Source organism: Scyliorhinus canicula, chromosome 13 (genome assembly GCF_902713615.1).
Source record: "Scyliorhinus canicula chromosome 13, sScyCan1.1, whole genome shotgun sequence".
NCBI lineage: Eukaryota > Metazoa > Chordata > Chondrichthyes > Carcharhiniformes > Scyliorhinidae > Scyliorhinus > Scyliorhinus canicula.
In genome coordinates this window covers 90,789,268-90,811,098 of record NC_052158.1, presented here as the reverse complement: position 1 = coordinate 90,811,098, position 21,831 = coordinate 90,789,268, and the positions used below count along the sequence as shown (strand labels likewise).

At 45.5% G+C, this 21,831-nt stretch overlaps 1 protein-coding gene across 9 annotated transcripts in view; it reads left to right on the top strand.

Moving 5' to 3' along the window:
* dock10 (dedicator of cytokinesis 10) overlaps positions 1–21,831 on the top strand; it is a 409,277-nt gene that overhangs the window by 312,146 nt on the left and 75,300 nt on the right. For 8 of the 9 annotated variants that reach the window (XM_038815256.1, XM_038815259.1, XM_038815258.1 and 5 more), the window contains 8 exons: positions 958–1,041; positions 4,001–4,109; positions 11,670–11,848; positions 17,674–17,790; positions 18,048–18,165; positions 19,033–19,154; positions 20,739–20,856; positions 21,246–21,312. In XM_038815256.1, the coding sequence (XP_038671184.1) occupies positions 958–1,041; positions 4,001–4,109; positions 11,670–11,848; positions 17,674–17,790; positions 18,048–18,165; positions 19,033–19,154; positions 20,739–20,856; positions 21,246–21,312 (914 nt within the window). The remainder of the gene's footprint in view (positions 1–957; positions 1,042–4,000; positions 4,110–11,669; positions 11,849–17,673; positions 17,791–18,047; positions 18,166–19,032; positions 19,155–20,738; positions 20,857–21,245; positions 21,313–21,831) is intronic. The other variant, XM_038815253.1, reaches the window with a different exon arrangement.

Below are 21,831 nucleotides of genomic sequence, written 5' to 3'. Positions count from 1 at the left end.
TGGACATTCTGAATTCTTCCTCAGTGTACCCGAACAGGCGCCGGAATGTGGCGACTGGGGGCTTTTCACAGTAACTTCATTGCAGTGTTAATGTAAGCCTACTTGTGACAATAAAGATTTTTATTATTCCAAAAATGGAGGAGGGTTGTTAGTTAATTAATTAATTGGTTTCAGGTTGAGGAAGGGATTGTTAAATGTTAGTTAAATATGTAATTTATGTATAAGAAATTTTGAAAAAGCTATTAAAAATATTTATTTGAACAAATGATTGACTAATCTCTAAAATAATTTGTACTGGATGTACTTCATTAACCAATGTCTTTATAAGTGAGAATTAATTTGTGTATAATATGGCCGCTGGAAGCTTACCCTTTGCTACTTCAGTTTGACTGGTCTACATTTCACCGTTCTTTGAGCAGAGATGTTGGATGTGATTTTCCGGCCATTCCCACTGGAGCGATCTTCTGTTCCCAGCCAAGGCTGCCCCCATGGCGGGTTCCTTGGTGGGCGAGACAGACATGACATAAGAAATGATATAACTCACGGAATGACCAGAAGATCCCACCAGTGAGTCGCCTCCACTGCCGGAAAACACGCCACGGGGGGAGGGGAGGGGGGGGGGAATCTTTTAGTTCTCAGACCACTCTCCATGTCCAACAGCCACATTCTAACACCAAAACATTAACTTGCCTGTTCTCTGCAAATGCTGCCTGAACTGCTGAATGTTTCCACGGTTTTTATGTTTTCTGTTTCTGATTTCTTCCTTGTCCCACATTTTACGTTTTGGGAACTCATTACTGGCCAATTATAAAATAACTTGAATGATAAGTTTTGAAAATTAGCATAATAATGAATAATCTAATTTTAAAATGGATAGATTTAGATTTAAAGATGCTGCAAAGCTCTTGTTTTGACATTTACAGCAATAACATAGTATTGTGTTTTGGATTTTTACAGCGATGTTTCACCTTTATGGACAGAGGATTTATATTAAAGTTAATTGGTAGTTACATGAATATCTTCAATCCTGGGGACCAAAAGGTAATTTTCACAAGTATGAAACATTGGAAAATCAAGCATAACTCGGAATAATCTCGAACATAATTTCATAATATGTAAATGTGATTGTCTATTTTCTATATGCACCTCCTCACAACCTCTCCAAATAGAAGTGCTGAGCCATTGCTGAGCACATACTACATTGAGTTGTCCCCTAATCTAGAACCTGTGCTATGAATTATTTCAGGTGACTCAAAAAGCGAAATATATGGAAGCTAATTTTAACCAACCAGGGAAACCTTTGTGGTCTGATCCTCTGACATTTTACAGTCCACCTGATTCTATTTGCCATTAACTTGCGGCATAAGACCATAAGACATAGGAGCAGAATTAGGCCACTCAGCCGGTCGAGTTTGCTCTGCCATTCAATCATGGCTGATATTTTTCTCATCCCCATTCTCCTCCTTCTCCTCATAACCCCTGATCCCCTTATTAATCAAGAACCTATCTACCTCTGTCTTAAAGACACAGTGATTTGGCCTCCACAACCTTCTGCGGCAAAGAGTTCCACAGATTCACCATCCTCTGGCTGAAGAAATTCCTCCTCATCTCTGTTTTAAAGGATCTTCCCTTTAGTCTGAGATGGTGTCCTCTGGTTCTAGTTTTTCCTGCAAGTGGAAACATCCTCTCCACGTCCACTCTATCCAGGCCTCGCAATATCCTGTAAGTTTCAATACGATTGGATTGGATTTGTTTACTGTCACGTGTACCGAGGTACAGTGAAAAGTATTTTTCTGCGAGCAGCTCAATAGATCATTAAGTATATGAAAAGAAAAGGAAATAAAAGAAAATACAAAAGAAGATCCCCCCTCTTCATCCTTCTAAACTCCCAATGAGTACAGACCCAGAGTCCTCAACTGTTCCTCATATGGGGCTGTTTAGCTCACAGGGCTAATCGCTAGCTTTGAAAGCAGACCAAGGCAAGCCAGCAACACGGTTCGATTCCCGTAACAGCCTCCCCGAACAGGCGCCGGAATGTGGCGACTAGGGGCTTTTCACAGTAACTTTATTTGAAGCCTACTCGTGACAATAAGCAATTTTCATTTTCATATGGTGAGCTCTTCATTCCCAGGATCGTTCTTGTGAATCGCCTCTGGACCCTTTCCAAGGCCAGCACGTCCTTCCTTAGATACAGGGCCCAAAACTGCTCACAGTACTCCAAATGGGGTCTGACCAGAGCACTTATTGCCCATTGCTAGTTGCCCTGAGTAGGCAGTGGAGAGCCTTCTGATTGAACAGTTGCTATTCTTGTGCCCAGTGCTCTCATAAAATGGTGGGGTAAGGAATTCCAGGGCTGGAATTTAATACCCTCCTCTGAGGCACGTTTGATGAATGTGAGGTACTTAATCAGGCAGGAGGTTGCCGGTGGAGTTCCCGCCACCTTACTGTCTCTGCCCCATTCAAGTCCATATGGGAAGCTTACGGATGGCCCTCCCATTCCACCTTTAAGTAGCAGGCAGGGGTTCACCACACAGAAAGCCCAAAAAGCAAACCCTTTCAGGTATGGTTGCAGGCCTCCAGGAGGATGGGTGGGATGCGGAGATCATTGTTGTCAGGCACTTGGTGCCTCATGGGGGCCCAAAATTGGGACTGGGTCTTGAAAGCCACTCCCTGCTCTTGAAGCTGTCACCCTGCCCCCTTGAACTACCTCCATCATATATATCTCTTGCCGATTTTGGGCCCCAGTGGCTGCAATACCAAAAGCAGCCACTATGTTCCTGGTGATGCTGCCGAGCAAACAGACTGCTGACCTCTGATTGGCTGGAAGCTCTCAGAGGATGGGATTTCTTCCTCTGGTGTCCTTAATCACAGAGAAGGCCTGCCGCTGTCCATTGGCATTTAATATGACAGGTGATGTGAGTTCTAGCAGGCACTGCATCATCCTTCTAGCTGAAAATTCCTGCAAACACTTGGCCTGATCTGCACTCACATCCAAAACACCAAGGATATTTGGGAATATCAGTTAAAGGACTCCCACTGTCCACCACACGAACTGCAGCAAGAGTCATTTGATTGCTACTAGACTAGATTTGTTCAAGAGAGGTGGTTGTGAAGAGTGAAAGGTAGAGAAAGCAGAAGCAAAACAGATGGAGAGAAAATGTCAATAGATTAAAGAGAAAAACAGAAACTGCAGACTAAACCTGTGTAGTAAAATGTAGAATATAATTAATGAAGGGAATGAAAGAACATATTTAAATAAAATGCTGCAAAGATAAGAAAGGAAAAAACAAAGTAGTTAAAAGTTACACATGGAAGTTTAAAATAAACACACAAAATGCACATCTGCCAGCACCTGTGGAGAGAAAGCGAAAGTTTTTACATTTCAGATTGATAAGATGACAAAGGATGGGCTGATTGAAGTTCATTAATGTGGAGCATTAATTCTGTTCACTCTCCACAAATGCTGTCAGGCCTGATGAATATTTTCAGCAATTCCAGTAATTATTTCAGATTTCCAACAACTGCTTTATTTTGCTCTTGGACAAAAGGAAGTTAATTGTCTTATGTACTTGGGACAATTCCTTGGATTTGTTCAATAGCTTACCTGTATGTGAACACTTTAGAGTAAATTTTCAATTCATCACCGGTGCATAAAAACAGATGGTCCTTTGACCGCCCCTTATCGAAATCACCTCATTTTAATGAGCTGTGATTTTGCAATACTGTTTTTACACATTGGCAACAACTTGCAAATTTAACCCATGGTGTCTAATTTATATATATATTTTATGTGTATACAAGGAAGGAAACCACAGATGGAATGTAAAAGTTCTGCATTCTACAGAAAATATTTGATAATGCTCCAGCACCTCAGAATATGTTTGCTAACAAGATCAATGGAATGGTGACTAAATTTGTGTGTACTCGCAGGCCCATTTACCTGATTATTGACTAAAATGTCCTCAGAAACTAAATTATGCTTATTACTTTCTTATTTCAGACTCTGTTTGAGTACAAGTTTGACTTTCTTCGTGAAATTTGTAACTATGAACACTTCATTCCACTCAACCTGCCGATGGTGTTCTTGAAGAATCGGTCAGGAAAAGAAGGTGAGTTAACTTTTTTTCATGATGTTTGGCTGCAGGGTGCTATGGGGTTATATTAGGGGTTGGTGGAGCAGTGGGGAGGGCCCATGATTCTTTTGAGTGTCCAGGGTCTCAAGAATTTTGACTGATTTGTTTGAACTGTTAATGTTTTGCCGTTCCTCTGCCGTGTGGGTGCCAGCTGCAAGCAATATACGAATCATAGTTTTTTGGTTGGGACGAGCAGCAGAACAAAGGAAGTAGGTGAGATGGGATAAACACTGTTCCATCATCTACCTGGTACAGCTTTCGAATTTTTCCAACAGATGGAATGGAAGGCTTCTGTGGGATTTAAAAGTCCATGGTGAAAAGGGTATTATGAGTATCAAGCACTTCCAGCTCAAATGTAGAATTAGTCAGATAGCTAGAACTTTAGAAGAGCTGAATTTTACACCATAGATGACTGAGGTCACACTGTCGGGGCCAACAGTGGGAGGTAACCCTGCTTAGGTGAGCAGTGGCAGAAGCGTATTTTGAGTGGTGATCAATTAAGTGGCTGCATTTTGATGACAGTCTTCCACCAAGAGCTCGCGGCCACATTTTAGAATTAGAATTAGAACAGTACAGCACAGAACAGGCCCTTCGGCCCTCGATGTTATGCCGAGCAATGATCACCCTACTCAAGCCCACGTATCCACCCTATACCCGTAACCCAACAACCCCCATTAACCTTATATTATTTAGGACACTAAGGGAAATTTAGCCTGGCCAATCCACCTAACCTGCACATCTTTGGACTGTGGGAGGAAACCGGAGCACCCGAAGGAAACCCACGCACACACGGGGAGGACGTGCAGACTCCGCACAGACAGTGACCCAGCCAGGAATCGAACCTGGGACCCTGGAGCTGTGAAGCATTGATGCTAACCACCATGCTACCGTGCTTCCCAAATTATTTATTTGAGGTGACTATTACTGAGGTTGGACCAGCAGGATGAGGATGCTTCGATGACTGAGTGCCCTCGTGAGTGTGTGGGGTCTGGGGATGTAGGGGCGGGCAGCTAGGCCCCAGCGATGTAGAGAGGCAGCTTGGTGAACTGGCAATGCCATTGGGCTTGGGCAACCAATGGCCATGTCCATGGGCCATGGAATGCAGAAAAAGAAAGGTCTCCAAGTTTGACTGGACAGTTGGTGAGAAATGGCCCCCAACTGATCACTAAACTGACTCAATTTGGAAGGGCAGCCGGTCTACCAATGTTCCCACCATTGGAAAAATAGGATAGCGGCAGGAAGAAGTCAGGTATACCTCCCGATACTTTCCTGCACCAATTTGCCAGCCTTCTTGTCTTCTAGCCCATCTACAAAGAATTCAGAATTTTTTGTGACTCAGAGGAGGCTGGTGGTAAACAAACATAGATTTATTTACACTATTTGCAAAGGTGTGCATAACACAACGTATCGCTCCCAGTACAATTCTAGCTGGGAGGATTAACCACATCAGCGCATGTTTTGGGCTTGCTTTTATATTAGCTCACAATGAGCCACAAGTATTTGGCCTCCGCTCCCTACCTGGGAAGCGCGTACTCCACAAGTCCCACAGGGAGATCAATAATGGTTTTCCCCATGGCCTTCCTAGGGGTTATGGCAGAATTAATAACACTCCCTCAATTCAGCCTTGCATATATCTTAAGTCCTAGTTTGAGGCTATAGTTTCAATCGAGTACTTAATTTGTGTGAGCCCACAATACAGAATTGTACCTAATTTGGCAAAAATCATCAACATTCCCATGAAGCAAAGATATAACTATGAGCAGGGTGGGAATTATGGGAGGCATGGTAATACGGAGTTTGGACTGTTGTTCACAGCACCAGGTCCCAGGTTCGATTCCCCGCTGGGGTCACTGTTTGTGTGGAGTCTGCACGTTTTCCCCGTGAAAGACGGGCCATTAGGAAATTTGGACATTCTGAATTCTCCCTCTGTGTACCTGAACAGGCGACTAGGAGATTTTCACAGTAATTTTATTGCAGTGTTAATGTAAGCCTACTTGGGACAATAAAGATTATTATAATTATTGAAAAAAAACATTTTGCCGCGATTGAATGCCCATGCTGTGTCCGAAAAGCAGCGTGACATAGCACAACAAGTGGATAGAAGTCAGGAGTCCCAGCTCACGTCACAACACCTTGCGAGATCTGCGATGTGAATCCTGCCCATTGTGGGCGGGATCACTTTTTTGTCATATCTGCAAATCGGAGCAAGACAGCGAGGCACTAATATGAAGCTTCATGAGGCATCTGAGGCATTGGAATCTATCCCCTTTGCCTCGGAGACCTAGGGCAAGCTCCGTTGAGTACTGGTCACCAGAAACGGGGACCAGATGGAATGGCACTCATGGGGGTCTCCCAAGGATTATAGGCCCCCAGGTGCATGCTCTTTGCACAGGGTGATAGCCTGGGCCTGGCAGTGCCACTTGGGTGCCAGCCTGGTACTGCCAAGGTGCCCAGGTGGCACTGTAGGGGCACCAGGTTGGCACTGTCCTGGTGCTAAGCTGGTATTTTCCACACAGTGGCAATCAGGCCAGTGGGTGCCCTGCACGGGCTTTGGAGGAATGTGAGTTGGGGCTTGGGGTGGTTGGGGCATTTTTGCATAGGCTCCAGAGATCGGGACGCCATTTTAGATAGCACTGCGAGTGCTAGGAAACACATGGCTAAATTGCTCGCTATGGGAGTTTGTTCCCATTCAGTTAAATCATGGACTTTGCCAAAGTTGAGACATATTTGGTGCTGAGTTGTGGGAGTTTTACTGTGTCTTGTTTAATGTTTTATCTGATCTTAAAATGCTTCCATAATCAATACCAAGAATGGAATAGTGGCATATTTCCAGGACTGATGTTGCTTACCTTACTTACAAAATAACACAAAATATAAAGTGCAACTTTTGTTTTTTTTTAATAAACATTTTATTGAGGTATTTTTGGTTTTACACCAACAACAAAATAAACAATGTACATGAATCTATAAACATACTGCAAAAGCTGTCTCCCTCCCTTACAGGTTCCACCTTTATTCACCCCCTACTCTAAGCTAAACTAACCCCTCCACCCCCTTTCTGCTCACGATTAATTTTCCGCAAATTTTCTCCATCAGAGAAAGCTAGCCAGGTCCGATAGCCAGGTCTCCGACTTCGGGGGCTTTGAGTCACTCCAAGCTAATAGTATCCATCTCCGGGCTACCGGGGAAGCAAAGGCCAGAACGTCTGCTTCTTTCTCCTCCTGGATTCCCGGATCTTGCAGCACCCCAAAAATCGCCACCTCTGGACTTGGTGCCACCCTTGTTTTTAACACCGTGGAGATAACATCTGCAAACCCCTGCCAAAATCCCCTGAGCTTTGGACATGTCCAGAACATGTGGACATGGTTCGCTGGCCCTCCCGCACACTTTGCACACGAGTCTTCACCCCAAAGAATCTGCTCATCCGGGCCACTGTCATGTGAGCCCGATGAACGACCTTGAATTGTATCAGGCTGAGCCTGGCACATGTTGTGGACGTGTTGACTCTACTCAACACGTCCGCCCAGAGACCATCCTTTATCTCTCCTCCCACTTGCGCTTCAGCTGCTCAGTCTGAGCCTCCTCTGACCCCATAAGTTCCTTGTAAATGTCAGAGATGCTCCCTTCTCCTACCCACCCTCTGGAAACTACCCTGTCCTGAATCCCCCCGGAATAAAGATGATGAGACACTGAAATACAAATAGGAATCTCAGGAGGACCGTTATCTTCAGCATCTGCACCCTCCCAGCTAGTGACAACGGAAGCGTGTCCCAACGCTGAAAATCGTCCTTCATTTGGTCTACTGGCCGGGCCAGATTTAATTTATGCAGCTGGTCCCATTCCCGCCCCACTTGGATGCCCAGATACCTAAAGCTTCCGCCTACTAATCTAAATGGCAGCTCCCCCAATCACCTCTCCTGTCCCCTCGCCTGGACCGCAAATATTTCACTTTTCCCCATATTTAGCTTATATCCTGAAAACTGGCCAGATTCCTGTAGAATCCTCATGGTTTCTTTCATCCTCTCTATTGGGTCCGATACATACAGATGCAGGTCGTCTGCATAAAGCGAGACTCTGTGCTCCACCCACCCCCTGCCGCCGGACCAGCCCCTTGAAGCTCTCAGAGCAATTGCCTGCGGCTCTATAGCTAGCACGAACAACAGTGGGAAGAGGGGGCATCCCTGTCTTGTCCCATAGTGCAGTCTAACGTAGTCTGATGTTTTCCTATTCGTCCGTACGCTTGCCACAGGAGCTTGATACAGTAACCTGACTCAATCAATTAAGCCCCGACCAAATCTGAACCATCCCAATACCTCCCACAGATAACCCCATTCTACCCGATCAAAAGCCTTCTCTGCATCCATTTCGACCACTACCTCCACCTCCCTACCTTCTTACATTGGCCACCAACTGCCTTCCCTTAACAACCCCCCTCTGGTCCTCCCCAATAATGTCTGGAACACAATCCTCAATCCTGGAGGACAACATTTTGGCCAGCAGTTTGGCGTCCACGTTCAACAGGAATATCGGCCTGGAGGACCCACACAGCTCCGGGTTCTTGTCCCGCTTCAGGACCAGCGAAATCGTGGCCTGTGACATCGTTGGGGGCAGCACCCTCTCTCCCTTGCCTCATTCAACGTCCTCATCAACAGTGGTCCCAATATCCCAGAGAACATTTTATAGAACTCCACTGGGTACCCGTCTGGCCCCGGGTGCGAGTCCAGGTCTGGTATCTTTCCCAGCATCCTCTTTATGAACTCCACATCATCCCATTTTGGCGCATACACATTTACTAATACCACCTGCAACCCCTCCAGTTTCCCACTGACCATAATGTCCCGACCTCCCACATCCGAGACAATTCTGCCCGCCTCAAACACTACCCGCTTATTCAACAGGATCGCAACACGTCTAGTCTTTGAATCTAGTCCCGAGTGAAAGACATGATCCCAACTTTCCTCAGTCTAATCTGGTTAGTTACTCTAAGGTGCGTTGCCTGCAACATTACCACGTCTGCCTTCAGTCCCCTCAGATGCGCGTACACGCGTGCCCTCTTGACCGGCCCAATAAGCCCCTGTACATTCCAGGTGATCAGCCTAGTTGGCGGGGGGGGGGATTCCCCTCCCCTCCCCCCCCCCCCCCTTCGGCAATCAGCCATCCCCTTTTTTGGGCCCGCCTCCAGCCTGTGCTCTGTGCCTCCACTGGCCTGCCCCCAGGCAGCCCCGCCCCCAACCTCCTCACTGTCCCTTAGCACAAGTCCCACTCTCGTCAGCGGAACATTTTCTCCCCCCCCCCCCCCCCCCCCCCCGGCAGAAACAACACAATATAACTCAACCCCTTTAATAAACCTAAAATATGCACCCCCCCACTACGCTTCCATGTGCAACCCTCCCAGCTAGCTTGGTGGCCCCCATTCCTGCCGCCAAAAAGTCTCCTACCTATTGTTCCCTCCCCCCAGCTCATACATACATATTCCAATGACAAACAATCCCAACACAATTGCCTGGCAGAAAAAAACAGGAAGAGAAAAAAAAACACTAACAGATCAAATGAGAGATCCAAAATCTAAACAAGCACACCTCCATCCCACAGCAGTGCAAATGTAAACCTTAACTCACTCAGCTCTGCAACTGGCCCCAAATCAGTACAGAAGGCATTACAGACAGCATCCACAAAATGAAAAATGAGAAACTTAAAAAAATATATATATAAACGTTGGAGCAAAGTTCAAAAGTTCTCAGTCCACCACCAGTCCTTTCCTTTTCGCGAAGTCGACCGCGTCCTCAGGCGACTTGAAATAAAAGTGCCTCGTACGTGACCCAGGCCGGATACAACAGTCCAAACTTCACCTTTTTCTTAAAAAGGGTCGACCTGATCTGGTTAAAACCTGCTTTTCTCCTGGCCACCTCCACACTCAGGTCTTGGTAGATCCTCAGGATACTGTTGTCCCATTTACAGCTCCGTATCTGCTTGGCTCACTGTAGAATGCGCTCCTGATCGAAGTACCTGTGGAATCTCACCACCATTGCCCTTGTTTGCTGGGGGGGGGTTGTCTAATTGCTACATTTGTATACGTGGTAGTTATCAAGGTTAAGTTCTCGCTTCATTTCTCTAGGTCTTGCAGTCTTCCCCGTTCCTTTTCAGTTGCTCGTAAGAAACTTCCATTTTTGACTTCAATGAGTAATATTATTAGGGGAAAGAATAAATGAGAGAACTTTTCTTTGTCTTGTTCATGTGTACTTTAAAAAAAAAGGAAGCTCTTTTCTTGAAAGATCCTCCACCTGTAAGCAGCCATTGTCCCTTGAAGTTCTAGCTCTTCTGTCATCAGCACTGAAAAGTTGCTGTTTCCGCCATTGGCCTTAACCCTGAACGTACCTTGCCTTACCATTTGTATATGTTAATTGCAATCATGTATTCGTGCTTCTTCAGGTGAGCTTTTATTTCTTTTGCACAAAATTTAGCTCACTCGGCTAAATCGCTGGCTTTTAAAGCAGACCAAGCAGGCCAGCAGCACGGTTCGATTCCCGTACCAGCCTCCCTGGACAGGCGCCGGAATGTGGCAACTAGGGGCTTTTCACAGTAACTTCATTGAAGCCTACTCGTGACAATAAGCGATTTTCATTTCATTTCATTTCATTCACACAGCATTTTGATATACTAAAGATGGAGACAATGGGCGGGATTCTCTGCCGGCGTGATTCTCCATTTTGCCGGCGCCTGGTGTTTCCTGACGGCGTGGGGCTGCCCCCACAATGGGAAACCCCTTTGACCGGCCGACATAACGGAAAATCCCGCCGGCGGTTCGAGGCTGAAAAGTGGTTTGGCGTGGCGGAGAATCTAGCCCAATATGTCAAGGACGATCCCTGATTACTCACCATATGTTTGTTATAACTTTGGCAGAAATGTGGGACTCTGGAGGAACGGCGTAAACAAATGGGATAATTAGCATGGGCCTCTGTGGTTCATTCCTGGGACCCATGTCAAATATGAAGCTCCTGTAAAAACAGAAATATTCCAGCAGTCTCTGAATCAGTTTATCTTTGAAACACCTCATTAAGCTCTCTCTTGATAAGATTTCTGCTGTGCATCCCCTCAACATTTCTTCATTTATGACTGTGCCTTCAGCTGCTTTGGCCCAGTTTTTGCAATTTCTTCATTAAACCATGCAGCCTTTTCACCTTAAATTCTCTCCTTCATTATGATCCTCCTCCAAATCTTCTTTTAACCAAACTAAGTCTTTACTAGACTCGCATTCAAAGTATCATCTTTCATCATTGAATTTGTCCATATATGTGTTAGTGGAACCCACCTCTTCATTCACCTGAGGAAGGAACTGCGCATCTGAAAGCTCGTGAATCGGGACAAACCTGTTGGACTTTAGCCTGGTGTTGTAAGACTTCTTACTGTGCCCACCCCAGTCCAATGCTGGCATCTCCACATCATGTCTCATTATCAATTCAACATAATCTAGTTTTCTTCCTCACACCTCTGTGAAGAAACTTGGGACTAATGATTTTGTTTTTATTTGTGCTACAGGATTACAGCCAGAATATACCTTGACAAATGAATTTTGTCGTAATCATTTTCTCATTGGGTTGTTGCTCCGTGAAGTTGGATTTGCACTTCAGGAAGATCAAGATATTCGACATCTGGCCATTGCTGTCCTTAAAAATCTGATGGCCAAGCATTCCTTTGATGACAGATATGCAGGAAAGGTAAATTAGTCTATTTATGATGCATCAATAGTGCAGATGCCTCCACATGTTGATGCTTTAAAAAGCACATTTCAGGTTTGTTTGAGGGTTTGCGGCTTTGCATTTCCCAGGGGAGAGGAAGGAAAGTTTGGAGAATGTAAAGTTCTGACTCTGTTATTACCTCGCTCACCTTAAAGAACTGCGAACAGAACTGAAATTAATTTATTCATTCATGAGTGCTTTGCTCGCACAGAAATCCTTGGCTGCTGATGCTTTATCCTGAGCTATTTTCCTGGCTTTGTTTTTGCCAGTATTGGTTTTCCAATGCCTTTCACTCTCAGGGGGTGGGTGGGGAGACAGGTCCTAAGTCTACCTCTGTCAGAATGCATGTTGAAACCATGGGCGGGATTCTGCGCGAATCAGCGGGGTGAGCAACTCCAGTGCAAAGGAGTGGTGTGAACCAAAGGAGTGGCGTGGCAGAATCCTCCGCACCTTCAGGGGCTAGGCCGGCGGCGGAGTGGTTTGCGGCGCGCTGGCTGGTGTGCAAGGGGCTTGGCGCCACGCCAACCGGCGCCGAGGGGCCTCCGCCGGCCGGCTCGAGTTGGGGCATGCACGCGAGCGTCAGCGTGTGGTGGTGTCATTCCAGCGCATGCACAGGGGGGGATTCATCTATGCGCCAGCCATTGCGGACCGGTACACCAGCCCACGCAGAGAAATAGAGTGCCCCCACGCAGATCGGTGGGCTCCGATCGCGGGCCAGGCCACCATGGGGGAACCCCCCCCGGGGCCAGATCCCCCTGTGCCCCCCTGAGGACCCCGGAGGCCGTCCGTGCAGCCAGGTCCCGCCGGTAAGTACCTGTTGTAATATACTCCGGCAGGACCGGCCGAAAACGGGCAGCCACTTAGCCCATCGCGGGCCGGATAATCGCTCGGGGGGCGCTGCCAATGTCCCCCGACCGGGTGAGCATCTCTTACCTGATGATCCACAGAATGTGAATGCATGAACAATACTTGGATCCGGCACTTGGAGGGATCCCAGAGTCCTGTAGTTTGCTGAGTCCCAGGTCGATTACGTGGCCCTGGGTACGGGCATCCCAGAACTGCTGGAACTGAAAAGTCAGAGTCACGCACTTCAGGAAGGGATATCCCTCCTCGGACTGCAAGGTGGACTGGAGGAATCCTATCACATTCTGTCTGACGAGATTGTGCTGTCACTCCAACGCAATGAGGCCAACACTGCGAGAATTGCATCCATAGGGGAGACCTTGGCGCAGGACGTATAGGCCATGGTGCGGGATGTCCGTACCATGTTTCAGCTCATGACCTCCATGGCTGAGCGATTGAGCTCCATGGTGCAATGCTTCAACTGCATGATCCCGGCACCAGTGGAAACCCAGAGGACAGTGGAGCTTCTGGATCTGACTCCAGTTGCCCCTCTATCCCAAGGAGAAGCCCAGGAGCCCCCCAGGTATTAGAAGGGAAGAGGATCGGCAGGAGCACAGCACTGTACCCTCCACTCAACAGACCATATGAAAACCCTTCCCTGTGAGCAACACACATCCAGCCCTACACATTGAGGAGAGAAGCACTGCAGCACCCGTGCAGCCTGAAAGCAGGGGATGCCCGCCAAGGGCATCTCGGACAAAAGCACATGGAGGCTGCCTCAACCTCAGCTGAGGATCCTGGGGATGCACCCAGACATCGCGGAGGGTGAGAAAGACTAAGAAACTATAGGCACCTAGTTAGCACGGGCAAACTTATTAGAGAAAAGGCACTGTTGTAATAATTAGTTAGCATTAAAAATCACTTTGATCACCCACGCTGTCATGTCATGCCACCATGCTCCACAACCCCCCGACGCAATATTGGCGCTTCACTGTATGATGGGTGAGAGTGGCAGCTCAATGTCTCTACCACCTCTCACACTGATGAAGCAATAATGCTCCTGGCATAAGCCTGCCAGCCCCATTCTCTCAATCCCCATCCATGGAAGGATCCTCCCCACATAAACGCTCAGGCCTTTCACATCTACCAGCATTCTCTAGTTATGAGGATTCCATCAGCTGAAAACTTGTGAGAGTCTGTCCAAAGATTCAAGCGGTGGCGAAACGCACAAGGACCCCTGACCTCGGAGAATGAAGTAGCAGCTTAAGTGTGCCATTCTACTTCATTCTAATGGACACTTCTCGGGAAACAGGAACACACCTGGAGGATGTGTATTGCATGGTCACAGACGAGCTGGACATTGAGGTAACCCTCACAGTTCGAAAATAGCATTTCATTCCACCAGGGAAGCATTCCACGTGCGTGCAGTCATTGCCACTCTGCACCTGGGGCCTGCTTGCTTGTTGAAGAAGCCCATGGCCTGGCATCCTGGCTTGCCTGGTCCTGGTCCAAGTTGATGTACATGTGGGCTCTTGCAAATAGCACATCTGTGAACCTTCCTTCTACACTTGTGCACTGCTGACTGGAAAATGCCGCACAGGTCACCCATGCAGTCCTGAAACAAGCTGCTGGCGTAGTAGTTCAGAGCGACAGTAACTTTCAGGGCCACAGGCAATGGGTGCCTCCCCCGTCCAGGTGGTGCCAACTCTTGCATCCCTTGGCACAGGTGGTCCACTGTCCACTGGGCCAGATGCAGTCTTCTACGGCACTAGACCTCTGACATCTGGATGTAGGAAGTTCTACGTCAGAACACCCATGGCCGGTACTGTTTCCTCTGGCTCCATCCACCAACTGTGGCCCTGGTCCCGGAAGATCAGTGGGCCCTGCTTCCCTCTCCTCAGCAGGGTGCTAGTCCTGGCCACCTGCAACGGCATGTCAATGTCACAGCTTCTCAATCACAATCAGAAGAATTACCCACTTGACTGGCTCCATGATTCTCTTGAATAAAAAACTTTAAGGGAGAGAACATCAAAGTGAGCGGTGAGGAGTCCTGTCCTAATGCACAGCCCTCTCAGGATCTGGGACATCCTCCCATGCACATCCCCCTATGTGAAAGCCTTTCCACTGAGCCTCACTCCCTCCCCTGTCACACAATAGCCACTTCCCCACTGTTGTCCCTCTCACCTCCATCTGCATAAAGTGCCTGGATCCTTGAGACCTGCATTGGTCTGCATTTCTCCCCTCTGGGTGGGGAGTGAGGGCAGGTGAGTGATTTCAGTGGACCTGCGTTCTAACCTCACAGGGAAAAAAGGCGCTACCCGCATCATCCCTTGAACGGGGTGACTGATGAGTGAATTCACCATGACGTCTTGCATTGAGAGCCCATTTGTGTCACATCTTTGTTATGTAGATGTGAGTATGAGCCTTCGAGATCAATGATAGGGGGCTAGGCTTCCAACTATTTTGCATTGAAACCAAGTAAACTGAACCAAATAAACTGAGGGACAAATTAAAGGGTCAAAGAAGGGTCAGGGAGCTGATTAGGCAACTGGCTTCCCTTGTGGTAGGTGAGGCACACCTAATGTGTGTGAAAACTGAAATTATCATGTCAACTTCATCCTTAAAGGGGCCATGCGAGGGATGTGTTTCTTTTTGTGAAAGTGAGCTGATATAGCTTTGTATTTGTACCAATATGGAATGGTGACATTTCCTTGTTGTTTACTGGTTAGGGTGATATGTGGAATATTACATTGTTGATTTTAAAATCTTTTATACCGTTTGTTCCCGTTTAATAGCCAAAATATTCTCATAGACGGCAGATTAAATAAACTTCCAATTTGAACAGCCAGCCACCCATATGCTAATCCCTGACAGCCTGCCCTCTATAACCAGTGGCCTTGAACCTCAATGCAGCTCGTTCCCTCTGGCTTGAAAGTGCTGCCTGAGTGTGAGGTGTTCATTCACCCTGCAATTGTCCTCCCCGCTGTGTGAGGGTGCTTCAGCCCTCATGAGGCTGGGAACCAGCCCTTGTCAGAGTACCCACTCTGCCCATACAGCCCGGCTCCTCACAGGATGCCACCCAGGGACCTCACAGTCACCCCCTGTGCTGATCCTATGGATTCATCTGCCCCCACCCACTATCCAGCTGCCATTTTAGAAGGCAATCCCTTTGCGGTTATATCATCACAAGTCCAGCAAGGAGGACACGGGAAGGGCTGCCTGCATGCCAGCGACCGGACCCCTTTAAATCTGGAGGATCACAGCCATGAAGGATCGCTAAGGCCTGTGAGCGACCCCGCCCCCCGAGATGCCGAGACTGAACCCTCACTTCCCCTTGGAGCCCAGTTGAACCGCTCTGGGTCCTCTGCTTCCTCTCTGGTGCCCCCTCTGAAACTGGCACCCTGGAGGGTGATCGTGACCTGAAGTGCTCACCTCAGATAGCCCCTTCGGAGGCGAGGTCGCCAGCTTCTCGTTTTATACTGTTGTAATTTGTCGGCGATCGATGAATAGCCAGTGGGGGGTGGAGAATGCCTCAGTGGGAGGGCTCGCTAATGGTATGCTAATGCATTTAAATGAGGTATGAGGTTCCTGACCTTCTGTGACGAACTTCTTATTACGCCACCGGTGAGGGGCCTGGAAAATCGGAAAATGTGGTCTCGCCGTCCTGGTGCTCATTGTATTTTCCACCTGTGGCGCCATTCTCACTGACGGCTAACACCGTGTCGCGTCTTTTCGTCCGACGTCACTTCGTCCAACGACAGTTCGTCCACGTCTTTTGGTCCAACGTCTTTTTGTCCGCCCGTCTTTTGGTCGAACGTCACTTCGTCCAATTATCCAATTACAAATTAACTCCGTATAAAACCATTTAATTGATAAAATACAAGTACAGTACAGCAAGTGAATTTAATTGCTAAAATGCAAGTAATTGATAAAATGCAAGTAAAATGCAAGTTGAAAAATGCAGTTTAAAATCTAAAAATGCAGTTAAAAAATCTAATTACTTAAAATTCCCGAAATTACTTAAAATTGATGTAAATTGTAAGCAACATTCCTCAAGAAATCAATTTTTTGAGGCGTTCAGTTATTTTCTTATATTGCGTACATGAAGTCGACTGATCTCCCTGAAGAATTTGAGCCTTTTTGCCTATTATGAACCCTTCCTCTTCCTTCAGAGTTTTGATTAACCTCCAGATATTCAAATGAGCTTCACCCGCCGAACGCTTTATGGCAGAATGAAACCCCTCAGCAGCATTATTTGTTCTCGGTAGATCTTCTAGAACCGTGTGAATCCGCACTGAACATAGCCTTCTTTTCTCACATCTCCAGTATTCTTTTCCTAGGTTTGGACTGCTCGAATGAAAATCGTAGATATAGTTATTTCCATCAGCTACTTTCCTTTTACTCTTCGTTGACACAATGAACTTTGCTTTTTCGGGATGGGCGAATTAAGAAAGAGAACGATAATATCTATCCTTTAACGAGGCTCGTTAAAGGAAAGAGACCGGTAATAAAAATCCTTTATTGCATAAAAAGTTAATGTGGGGAGTGGAGTGGAGTGCTACAAGTTACAAAAAGTCAAGTTACAAAAAGTGTTAGACAAAAAAAATTATTAGTAAACTTTTAGATTTTTAAACTGCATTTTAAGATTTATAAACTGCATTTTTCAACTTGCATTTTACTTGCATTTTAGCAACTAAATTCACTTGCTGTATTGGACTTGCATTTTATCAATTGAATGGTTTTATACGGAGTTAATTTGTAATTGGATAATTGGACGAAGTGACGTTGGACCAAAAGACGGGCGGACAAAAAGACGTTGGACCAAAAGACGTGGACGAAGTGTCGTTGGACGAAATGACGTCGGACGAAAAGACATAGCACCGGCTAACACGGGCTCAAAATTCCGTCCATTGTTTCTTTTGAATAGATCAGTCTGGTTAACAATTGTGCTTTCTTTATAGAGTCAGCAGGAACTGATCGCCACTTTGTACCTGCCATTATATGGAATACTTCTTGACAACCTTCCACGAATCTTTATGAAGGACATGTTCCCATTCAATCTCAGTTCCTCTAATCCGGTTAGTGTCAGATCAGGAATCAACTAGCACTGAAGTAATGATGGCTGGAGCATTGGCTAACATTGGTTACCTTAGATATATAAAAATAGACCTATTGAATTACTTTTGTATGTTGTGGTATATCATTCTGGCAATGTTGTTAATTTATTGGGTGATGTATTACAGAAACCTATAATTCTGCTATAAGTACATGCCATTGATATTAGTGATGAAAACTGAAGGTGGAACTTTTTTTAATGACGTTCTCTAAATTTTAGGGTTCCCGGGATGACTTGAGTACTGCTGGTGGATCGCAGAATCAATCAACCACACCAACAAGGAATACTAATTCACTTGAAAGTACAGTTTCAAAAGATGTTATGAATTCAATAGCAGGTGGGTTGTAAATTATTTTAAATTGAACACCTCTTTCCCCTTATAAATTAATTCCCATTTACATCCAACTTATGTTTTTCTTTTGCTTTGGTTTTATTTGCCCGTTCTTGTCCAAAGGTTAGGTGGCTTTATGGGGATAGGGCAGGGGACTGATCCTGGGTAGGGTGCTCTTTCGGAGGCTCGGTGCAGACTTAATGGGTCGAATATCCTCCTTCTCCATTGTAGGGATTCTATGATTTGTTATTGGTGATTTTGAAAATTAGATTTTTTTTTTCTGCTTATTTATTCTGTGGATGTGAGTAACACTGACTAGGACAGCATTTATTGCTAGCCCTTAATTGGCCTCGAGAAGGTGGTGGTGAGCCACATTCTTGAACGCTGCAGTGCATGTGGTGTAAGTACATTCACCGTGCTGTTAGGGGGAGTATACCATTGACCCAGCAATAACAAAGGAATGGCAATTCCAAATCAGGATGCCATATGACTTAATGGGATACGGTTTAGCACACAGGGGCTGGTTTAGCACACTGGGCCAAATCATTGGCTTTTAAAGCAGACCAAGCAGGCCAGCAGCACGGTTCAATTTCCGTACCAGCCTCCCCAAACAGGCGCCGGAATGTGGCGACTAGGGGCTTTTCACAGTAACTTCATTTGAAGCCTACTCGTGACAATAAGCGATTTTCATTTCATTTTGTTGGTGACGGTGTTATCAATTGACAGTCATGAAAATTAATGTTAGAATATATTTATTTTTATTAAGTGTGTCATTGTTATTAATCAATTGTAATTGCATCTGAAATGCAAGCTCTTATAACAGTAACGTTTTTAATTAAGTTCAGCCAGTGATATTAATGGTACTATTTTTAGCTTTCTCATCTGTAGCTATTTCCACGGTGTCACATGCAGACTCCAAAGGTTCACTTGGCAGTCTGGATTCTACCTCCGGTACCTGTGAGAAATTGAGCGATAAACCCGATTCCTCTGAAAAGGTATAATTTTAAAGAAGTAAATTGCAGTTTTCTCAATATTTGGGGGTGAAAGATCAGTTTATCTCTATCTTATTTCATACAGAACCATGTGAAAGCAGCGGATGTTGATGATACTTATTGAGATTTGTCTTCCATTTCTATCATTACTCCCTGGCCTACCATTTCATGTTGTCCTCTTGACCTAGAGAGAAGCCCGGCTTGAGCAATGTATTCTTCCTCCATGTCTATTTAAACAATGCACTGGCAAAACAATAGGGGTTCTATGTTCTATGTTGTCTCTAAGGCATGAGGCACTAGTGACTAAAACTCGATTTTCAAGGGTGATCAATTGCTGGTGCAAATCTCCTATGTAACAGGATAAAGGTTTGTGTCATTTGCAAGTATACTTGGGGTGCAATCTTCCAAAGTTGCACAGAGTGCTGGATCAGGCGAGAAAAGCTGTGTAAAACTCACCGGCTTCACTTCCACTTTTTCTCGCCTGATTAAATGGCACTCTGCAATTTCGGAGTGCTGGTAAGGATCACACAGCGAGCTGGAGGAGTGGGGCCTAAACGTGCCGGAACATGGGGATTCTGAGATCAGGACGTTGTTTTTAAAGGGCATCCGATCTCAAAGTTAAATTTAAGGGTTGTTGTTCCCCCACCCACAGACATCCTCCCTCCACAGACTTTAGGACCCCCAACAAATGTGAGGAAGATCCCCCAATCCTCACATGCAGAAGGGGCTCCCACATCACCCCACCTTTGACGAGTGCTCCTTTGGCATTGCCTCCTGGCAATGCCCACAACAGTGTCAGGAGCACCACCAAGAGGCGCGGAGGGTGCAACGGGGCAATGCTCAGGCAAATTGCTCAACCCCCTCAGGGCCTACCGACATCTCCATGCACTCGCCATGGACACCACGACTGGTTTCCATTTTTGAAAACCAATAGTAACTCACAGCGGTGTGTTATCACAGATGTCATGCACAGATGTTACATCATTGAGTCAATTAATTAGATTATAATATTTTTAAATTTATGGAAATCATGTTCACACCATTGCTGGGTTACTCAGCAGAGAAGGTGCAGGGATGATCTTGATCGTGATACTGAACTGAGATCTCACTGGCACAAATCCCGTTTTTGTCCTCTCGTGAGATTTTGCAGCCATTACGGGATTTTCTAACACAGCCGCTATATTGCGGCCTTGATTACTGTTAGGTCCATCTTCATGAGTGATACTCATATTATAGTTTGTGCGCCACTCCTAGCTCAATTACTTTGCAGCTTTTGACGATGATGTGCTCAGTGGAATTCATTTTACAATTCTGAGATATCATTGCTGTTCACACTCAAAAGTGATAAGATGTGTGTGTTTAATTTTAAAACAAACACACAAAAGTTTAAAGTAATGTGGTTCTCAACAGATCACAATTGGTGTGGATTCAGGTTAAAAAAAATCAATGTGCATCCCTGTTGTAAAAGATAAATATGTCTCAATTATATGGTGATTTGAGACTCTCTAATGGAAAAATAGATTACAACCTAATCACGCATCAATTCAATCACACATCACTTGAGTAATGCTGCTTTTACCTCTCCAGACTTATTCAAGACCATTGTCTTTAATTGGATCAGCTATTCGATTTGACAAATTAGATCAAGCTGAAATGAGAAGTCTGCTTACATGTTTCCTTCACATCATGAAAACTATTTCTGAGGGTAAGACTCTTCCTAACACCACGTGGCAGAGACTCAGATAACTGGCTCCTCATGTGTAATCCTGATAGCCAACAATGAATTTATTTGATGCTGTAACTTTACTTTGTTTAAAAATAGCAATTTCATAATATTTGATATTTATGGGATTGCATTTTACTTGTGAAAAAGAAGAAGTAATTTCTTACTTTAATAAACCCGGAGTCTGCAAGTATACTGTTATGTCATAAAATCTAGAAAAGCGAGATGTCTCTACCCACAGACCAGGGCTTTCCAATCGATCATAAGTTTAAATCCTGAAATAATGAACAGTTAAAAAATGCATTGAGAAAGTTAAACTGGACATGGTGCAAGCTTCATAATAATAAAATCACTTCTGTTTTTCCTTCCAGAGATTCTCAAAGCCTACTGGTGCAAAGCATCATATTCAGAACTAATGGATTTCTTCAATATTTTAGAGTAAGTGGAAACCTTCAATTTTCTGTTTATTAGTCACCTGATGCATGCTGAAGTAATAAACCCAGGAACTGTAAACGAGTGAAAATGTATTTGGAAGATGTACGTAAGGGCTATTTCAAATATGTAGCCATGAAATGAATGAAAGATATTGGAAATGGCATGGTGCCCCATGACATTGTATCTGAACTTACTGTACCTGCGCCTGAGACTGGGTCTGTCTCAGCTCCTTGTGACAAATCTGAGGCCATCCTCCTTTCATTATGCTTTATGTTAAAGGGAGGTTGAAAGAATTTCCACAAGACGGGAGAGAAAATATCCTCATTACAGAATCGTAATCACTACAACCTGCTATTTTCCCCTGTTTTTTGGGGAATGAAGTGCAGTAAAGTGGAAATCAGATGCAATGCCTCGCGGGATTCATCACAATCTCGCGAGTCGTTGCAAGGAGAATCCTGCCCAAAATGGGCGGGGTCGCTTTTTGGCAAATCTGCATATCGAGGCAGTAAGCCTTACTCTAAT